Genomic DNA, 7910 nt, shown 5'->3' with positions numbered 1-7910 from the left:
CGTGTCCAGTCGGGTAGCTGAGCCCGAGACGGCCCAGCCACCTGGGCCTCCCTGGGTGGCATGCTGAGGGGATGAGACCTTCTGTTAAGAAGTGGTGTGTCTGCCTCGGTGCTGCTGCCCACCGAGGCGCCGTGGGGCAGCGCTCACCCCGCACTGGGGCACAGCCACACCCAGCAGGAGCCCCTCGGCCCACGCGCCACTGTGCAGGAGAGCCTCCATGGCAGTGGCGCAGGGAGCCTGGCCGGGGAGGGCTGCTGCTGCTCCTCCATGGCTGCCCCCCACCTCCCTCTGCAGGGCCAGGCCTTTCCCGCGGCTGCACTTCCTGGGCTCCGCGGACCCAGGCCCCAGAGGTGGAGGACACTGAAGCCACGTAAAGGTGCCCTGCCTCCTGTCTTCCTGGCCTGCCTGCTCAGCCCAGGAAGGATGAGTGCAGAGATGCCCCAGCAGGGGGCCAGCCCAGCAAGTATTGACCGCGGTCCCTGGCAAAGGCTCCCAGCCTGGACTCCACCTGCATGGGCCCCCCACACCCAGGACGCCTGCGGTTCCTCATGCTGCCCTACCCCCACACCTGCTTGTACTGAGCCCCAGGGTCTGGGATAACCAGCTGCCCGTCCCAGGTAGAGAGCCCACAGCCTTCAGCGGACAGACTGCCAGCCCAGGATGAGGTAGGCGCAGAGGCCGGGCCTGGCTTCACAGTTGCAGGAGAACCTGGGAAGGGGAAGGCCTGCGGGACCAAGCTTGGGCTGGGGCACCCCAGGCTGGAGGGGGTGGGTGTCAGGACAGAGACGGCCCTGGCCAGCAGGTGGCAGCACAGGCTGCCCTCAGGGCTGAGGAGTTGGAGAAGGGACAGCCAGGCCCTGGCTGACTCGTCATGGTGGGCTCACAGAGTGAGAGACCAGCCGGGGGCAGTGGCAGCTGGGAAACACGCAGAAAGCCTGGCCGGGGACACTACGGTGGGACCCACTGTGGGAGTCGGAGGGACTGGGGCCCTGAGGAGGGTGGTGTGAGGACCCCAGGCTTCTGGAAGAAACTGCAGGGTGGGGCCTGGGGGCACGAGGGGCCAGTTCAGCCTGCGGGTAGAGTACCTAGCAGAGAGGGTGGGTGTCGGGGAGGGGATGCTGCCAGGCTGGCTGGAGGAGGGGGTAGTGTTTGGGGGCGGAGGAACAAAAGGTTTCAAGTTTCTGGACTCCCGCCCTCCTCACAGCATCCACACCTCCCCCACGCTGCAGGCGGGGCTGAGCCAAGTGCCAGGCTCCACCCCAGGCCCAAGTGCTCTTAGATGCTCAGCTTGGGGGCTCCTCCCTGGAGCTCCTCCTCCTCCACAGCCTTCCCCCAGCCCACCCCAGGCCTGCAGGGAGGGCCAAGAGGGGTTCATGGAATAGGACCAGGTGGGCACAGCAGGGTGACCCTCCTGTTCCTGTTGCATCCCAGAAGTGACCAGAGGGGCAGGCTCGTGGCAGGCCAAACCCTGTTTATTTCAGCATCAGCAACATCGTAGCCATCACTTAACCAAAAATAAACTCTACCTAGGGCAACGGGAGTCTCTACAGCGAGCTAAGGGCTCGGCCGCGGGCTCGAGCTCAGGGTGTGTGGTGGGCTCTGCCCAGGCGATACGTCAGGAAGCGGCAGGGCTGGTGGCGGTGGCAGGTGCTGGGCGGCTTCACTTCTGGGCGGGAATGAGGTCGTCGATGGCCTGGCCCTGCTCCAGCCGCTGCTCCATCTCAATGAGCAGCTTCACGCCGTCCACCACCATCTGCACCAGCTCCACCTCGGAGAAGCCCAGGCGGTCGGCGTTGGAGATGTCAAAGACCCCGCCCACCGCGGCCGTGTCCACACCACCTGGGGGGACAGCCAGGTCAGCGGGGGTGGGGGGGTGGGGGAGCTGCGGGAGAGCTGGGGTCAGACCCTGCCCCACGCACCTGTGCCTCGCTTCTGAAGCCGCAGCCGCTTGAGCACCTCCGCGAACTTGTCGTGCTTGCCCAGGTGGGGCAGCTTGATGTGCACGCCCGCCCGCAGCCCCGTGCCCAGGTTGGACGGGCAGGTGAGGATGTAGCCCAGGTGCGGGTTCCACATGAACTCGTAGTTCTTAGACTTGAAGAGCCCTTCAATCTGGAGGTGGAGAAGGCATGAGCGGCGAGGCCTGGAGAGACCCCTCCCCGCAGGCGACCAGCTGGGACCCAGGAGCCTGAGGTGACTAAATCCCTGGCACCGACCCCCTCACACACACACTCATGCCAGCTCCTGTTGGGGGCCAGGCCTGACCTGGGTGAGGCCATTGCAGAACCGGGTGAACACCTCCTTCATGTTGCCCCCCTTCTGCATGGAGATGACCCGCAGGTGGTCCTCCTCATTGATCCACACCAGGAAGGTCTTATTGTCATTGTGCCTGGGGGGGGGGGGGGCATTGTCAGGCCGCCTCCAGAACGGAGGCCTTGGCACATCCAGAAAAGACTCCAGGGGGTCCCAGGCCTGAGGTGTACCCAGGGGCAGGCAGGGAGGCCAGGACACCTCAGAAATGGATCAAAAAGCCCTAAGCTGCCCCCCATCCTGCCAGTCACGTGCTGGGGGCAGCACTGAGGGGGACACCAGGTCCCCATCTAAGAGGTGAGAGGCAAGAGCCGCCAGGATAGCCCCACCCCCACCCCTGCCCTGGAAAGCACTGTGTCCGGGGCTGGAGCCCCGCCTACAGTGAGGCAAGCAGGAGGCCCTCCCTCGCCCCACTGGGAATCCTCTGCGTCACCCAGCACCTGGCCGAGTCCCGTGTGAGAAAGAAAGAAAACAAGGAGCTCCAGCTCCCAAGACGGGGGGAGAGAAGCCAACCTGGCCTGTCTCCTCCCCCACCCCTAAGGTCCCCCCGGACTGAGGCCTCCGCCCACCTGCCTGATCAAGGTCACCTGCCAGGAGGCCCTGGTGGCACCAAACCTGTCCCAGGAGCGTGACCCCTCCTTCCTCCACTGCATGGGCGGGGCGGCGCAGGGAAGGCGGGGACCGCGGGATGGGGAGCGGGGAGGGGACACGCACCAGATGCCGCGGGCGTCGGGCCAGTCCCGGGCCATGCCCGAGGCCAGCAGCAGCGGCGACACGGGCTTGTCGAAGAGGAAGTGGTCATCGATGAGCTGCTGCTGCTCCGCGTCCGTCATGCTCTTGAGCGAGTAGTACTTGCCGGCCAGGTCGCCGTCCAGGCTGGACAGCGCTGCGGAGAGGCCGGCTCAGGGGCAGGCTGCGGGCCGGACCCCGCCCCCGCCCCGCGGGACCCAGTCTGCGCGGTCCCCAGGCCGCTGTCGGCGCAAGGCTGGGCCTCCGTCCCTTGGGAAACCGGACCGCGCGTGCAGATAAGAGCAGGGCGGCTCGGATGACGAGTAAACAAGGCGGGCGCGGCCGGGACGCGGAGGGGCGGGCGGGACCCCTACCTTCCACGGCGAGCTTCTCGATGGCGCGGCGCTCCCCGCGGCTGCAATGCGGCGGGAGGCAGAAGCCGCGGATGCTGCGGCCCGTGCGCACCCGAGAGCTCAGCACGTACTTGGGGTCCAGATCGTCGCCGCCCTGCGGGCCGAGCTTAGGTGAGCGCCGCCGGGACCTGCCTCCCCGCCCAGCCGCCCCGCCGCCCAGCCGCCCCGCACCTGCAGGTTGTCGGGGTTGAGGTCGGTCTTGTGCTCGTCACCGGGCTTGTAGCCGCCGTGCCGGTCCTCGATGATGGGGTCGAAGAGCTCCTTGAATACTTCGTACGACTCCTCGTCGCCCGCCACGGTGCCCACGGTCATGATGTAGGGGTGGCCTGGGGGAGGGCGCCAAACCGGGGCAGTGACGTCACTGCCCGCCCAAGCCGGCGGCCGAACAGCCAGCAGCTCCGCGCGGGGCGTGCGGGGGACCCCGCCCCCCCCCGGATGCCCTGCTGGGAACGCGCCGACCCCCGCCCCGGGACCGGCTGCGCGTACCCGGGTTGTCCACTCCGGTCTGGATGACGTCGTCCAACGTGAAGCCGCTCGGCGTGCTCTTGGCGCGCAGTTCGGCGTACAGCTCGGGGGTCAGCACCTTGGCCATGTGGTTGTTGTGGCCACTGAGGTCGGGGTACTCGTCCTCCGCGGGGAAGCGCAGCTTCCGCGCGTTGTGGCTGTTGGAGAAGGGCATGGCGGCGGCGGGCGGCGGGCTGCGGGAGACGGTGCATCAGAGCGGATCGGGGCACCAGCCTCCCAAGGACCTGCAAGCCACCCGGCACCCTGGTCCCCAGCCCCAGCCCCCGGATGTGGCCAAGGTCAGCGGGGTCCGCTGTGCGCGCTCGGGGGCGTCCGTGCCGCCCCAGGCGCTCGGGCTCCAGCCTGGGGGTCTTCGTCGCGCCCGGAGCACAGGATGCAGCGGCCCCCGCCCCGCCCCAGCGCGTCCGTCCCGGGCCCTCGGGCCCGCTCACCCGGCAGCAGGGAGATCGATGCTTCCACAGCTCCGGGAGCGTCGCAGGCGAACAGCGGCAGATCCGCGCTCCCGCGGCTCTTAAGGGGCGCAACGCGGGCCGCCCATTGGTTGCTATTTATAGCCCATTCATTCCATTGGCCCGCGCCGCGGGGTGGTGTCGCCGCTTTGTCCGCCGCCCGCAGCTCCAAACCGCCCCCCCCACCCCCTCCCCGCCAGGCCTCCCACCCGGAGAATTCCCTCCCTGGACCCCGCATCCCGCCTACCCGGCCCGTCGCCCGCCCCGGGCCCCGAAGCCGGAACCGCAGACCTTTGGACATCCTGGAGTTCTCCCCAACTCTGCTCCCGGGCGGGAAACTGAGGCAGAGAGCCGCCAGGCTCCGAGGCAGCTCGGGCTTATCCGCATCTTGGTTCCCGCCAGTCCCCGCGAGGACAGCGGCAAGGGCCGGGGGAGCGTCCTGGGCTCCCGCTGCAGGTACTGCTCCCCCTCCCCCCGCGCCGTCCAGCTGGTTCCCAACCGCGCCCTTTCTCAAGGTGCCCCGGGCATCTCTGGGGCGATCTTGGTGCAGAGAGTGAAAGCGAGCCCGCGGCGCAGTCTGGCTCCGGCCCAGCCCGCGGCACCCGCGGCGCCTTGACCTTGGGCGAGTCCTGGAGCGCTGGGGGCCCGGAGAGGCCGCTGGGCCGTGCAAAGCCTGTCTCCAGACCCCAGCCCTGGCCTCTGCGCGGGGGGCAGGTTCAGCCTCACCACCCAACCCCCAAAGGCAAACATGGGAGGACTCGCTCACAGTTAAGTATACGTGAGATGTAAAAAGACCCTAAAAGTCAGAATCATGCCATTTAAATTTAAAAGACAATGACTCTACTGCCTTCCACTGCCCTTAACGCACCCAGAGTAGCAACACTGTAAAAGAGGGACACCAGCCAGTGTGAGCTGTGGGGAGACGGGCATTCACTACTGCGAACTGCTACATCTTTTTTGGAAAGTACTTTGGCAGAATATCTATTAAAATTAAAAATATTTGCCCTAAACGGTTTGGCTCAGTGGATAGAGCGTTGGCCTGCAGACTCAAGGGTCCCAGGTTCGATCCCGGTCAAGGGCATGTACCTTGGTTGCAGTCACATCCCCAGTAGGGAGTGTGCAGGAGGCAGCTGATCAATGTTTCTCTCTCATTGATGTGTCAAACTCTCTATCCCTCTCCCTTCCTCTCTGTAAAAAATCAATAAAATCTATTTAAAAAAATATTCCCACTCCATGACCCCGTGACCCTGTGGAAAGGGTGGCCTCTGCCGATAGAGACCTGTAGTTCGAAACACAAACACACAGATCAACATGTATATGACTGGGTGCCCATCGCTGGGTGCTGGCCCTGGGTGGGAGGCCTGAGCCCAGTGTGGAGGATTATACAGCAATTTAAAGAGTGAACCAGAGCACCTGTGGTTAATACCCATCATACACTGCTTTAAGAATAAAGCAAGGGCCCTAGCCTGTGTGGCTCAGTGGATAGAGCGTCGGCCTGGGAACTGAAAGGTCCCAGGTTCCAATCCGGTGAAGGGCACATGCCCAGGTTGTGGGCTCGATCCCCAGTAGGGGGTGGGCAGGAGACAGCGGATCCATGATTCTCTCCTCATGGATGTTTCTCTCTCTCCCTCTTCCTTCCTCTCTGAAATCAATAAAAATATATATTTTTAAAAAAGAATAAAGCAAGAAAGGAGGAAGCCCTCATCTATGTGTGTATGTCACCCCCCTTCCCACCCCCCAGGCCTTCAGGGTGAGCTCTGCGGGCAGCGAGGGGAACACCATGCTGCTGGGAGAGACTGGCCCTGAGTGAGCGTCCATGCCAACAAACACCAGAGGGGAGGAGGGTGGGCAGGGGCAGCGCCAGGAGTCCCAGTGCCTGCGGATGCACTGAAGCAGAGACCCCGGACAAGCACCAAGCAGTCCCTCCACCTCTGCGCGCGCATCAGAGGGCGCGGAGCCTCCTGGCTGCCCCCACGGTGACCGCAGAGGGAACCCTGGCTCTTCCCTCTCACCTGGGCGCGCTCTGACCTGCTCCCACAAGCGCTTTTTGTGTTTGCGAGGTGGTGTTTTTAGGCTCATAAAACAAGCCGTTGTGCAAGAGCAAGCGGTGCGGGCTGGCTGGACAGCCGGTGTCCCTTAAGCCTGGGGTTCCTGCAGCCCCTTCCCCAGTTTCAGAAATATCTGCAGCTGCCTCCCCACCTCCGGAGGCCTGATGGGCTCAGGTTCCTGTTTCTAGAAACCAGAGCTGCTGGGCCCGCGAGGCTGACTTGGCTTCCAGACACACGGTGGGGGGGGGGGGGGATCTCTGGGCTTCCTCTTTGTCTCAGCCTCAGCAGCCGCTCTGAAGGCCCCCTCCCCCACCCCCAGGCCGCCCAGGGCTTGGCCACTTCGGGGGTGGGGAGAGGGAAGGACTCCCTGCACAGGCAAGGTCCACACGGAGGTAGCCCCGCCCGGGACCGCCCGCCTGGGCTCTGGCACCCTCACCTCCTGGGCTGGGTATTCTGTCCAGTTTTGCACTTAAGCGGGGGAAGACCGACAGGTGGGTGGCGAGGCCGGCAGTCCCTCAGCACCTGAGTGGCTGCCCTGTGCCAACCTGGCCGGGGCCCACCCTGGGCTGGACTCTGACGGCGAGGGGGTCAGCAGCTGTGGCAGGGGAAGGGGAGGGGAACTTTGAGGCCTTCAGACCCAAATGCCAAGGTGAGGGTGCCCCGCACCAGGCACCAGGCGGGGCTGCTTGGGGCCTGGTGGTCCCAGAGCAGGGCAGCAGGGTGTGGGGTGGGGGAGCCCCTGCGGACCCTCCGCTTTCCCCGGGGCCCACAGAAGCCGGTTTGGTGGCGTCTAGGAGAGAAGCCAGGTGACATCACCTGGACAGTTTACAGTGTGGGTTCCTCAGAATCACACCTGGTTACCACCAGCCCCGGCGGGGAGGGGCCTGGAAGGAGTCCCTGCTCATCCACAGGCCATGGCCCCGATGGCGGGCAGGCGGGGGCCGGCCAGCTGCAAGGGCCAGGCTGGGCACCGGCCCTCCTCGCAGCCCGAGTCAGAGCAGCCAGGGTCGCCATTGCTTCCTCCCCGCGCCCTGTCACTCAGCTCTGCGGGACCTAGAGGAAGTTGGCTGTGCTCAGCAGAGGCGGGGCTGCCATGGAGTCAGCACAGTGGGCGGCTGGGCTGGGCTGGTCAGAGGAGGGACCTGCCTCACCTGCCGCTGCCAGGACGTGCGCAGGGCAGCCTCCCCCGAGCGCATCCTCAGCTTCTCCCTTTCCCCCGGGTTTCCTTCCTGCCTGTTCCCATCGGCCTTCAGATCTACCGGCCGCTCGTTCCCTGCAGCCAAGTTTACTGGCTTTAAATCCCAATTCCACTTTGGCTGCATTGACTGTGACCTTAGGCAAGTTATTAAACCTCCGAGTCTTGCTCTCCCCGTCTGTGAAGTGGTCCCTCCCTTATATACAAACTCTGCGGGGGACAGGCGCCAACCTGACCTGGGGAA

At 65.3% G+C, this 7910-nt stretch overlaps 1 protein-coding gene across 1 annotated transcript; it reads right to left on the bottom strand.

Annotated features, from left to right (window-relative positions):
- Positions 1-1451: 1451 nt before the first annotated feature.
- CKB (creatine kinase B) lies at positions 1452-4128 on the bottom strand. The gene is made up of 7 exons (XM_059685551.1): positions 3936-4128; positions 3621-3775; positions 3411-3543; positions 3022-3193; positions 2263-2386; positions 1920-2109; positions 1452-1839 (listed from the first exon to the last, which is right to left on the bottom strand). The coding sequence occupies exons 1-7, from the start codon at positions 4126-4128 to the stop codon at positions 1661-1663; spliced, it is 1146 nt and encodes a 381-aa protein (XP_059541534.1). The 3' UTR covers positions 1452-1660.
- Positions 4129-7910: the final 3782 nt, after the last annotated feature.

This window comes from Myotis daubentonii, chromosome 1, assembly GCF_963259705.1.
Source record: "Myotis daubentonii chromosome 1, mMyoDau2.1, whole genome shotgun sequence".
Classification (NCBI taxonomy): Eukaryota; Metazoa; Chordata; class Mammalia; order Chiroptera; family Vespertilionidae; genus Myotis; species Myotis daubentonii.
The sequence above is the reverse complement of the archived record's forward strand: the minus strand, read 5'-3'. Positions and strand labels throughout refer to the sequence as shown.

What these genes read in the sequence shown, in the direction of transcription:
- CKB (XM_059685551.1), bottom strand. Translation starts at nt 4,128, where the DNA reads ATGCCCTTCTCCAACAGCCACAACGCGCGGAAGCTGCGCTTCCCCGCG. An exon ending in GACCGGAGTGGACAACCCGG is followed by an intron (nt 3,776 to 3,935) that starts GTACGCGCAGCC and finishes GCCCTCCCCCAG; the next exon opens with GCCACCCCTACATCATGACC. An exon ending in TCAACCCCGACAACCTGCAG is followed by an intron (nt 3,544 to 3,620) that starts GTGCGGGGCGGC and finishes CTCGGCCCGCAG; the next exon opens with GGCGGCGACGATCTGGACCC.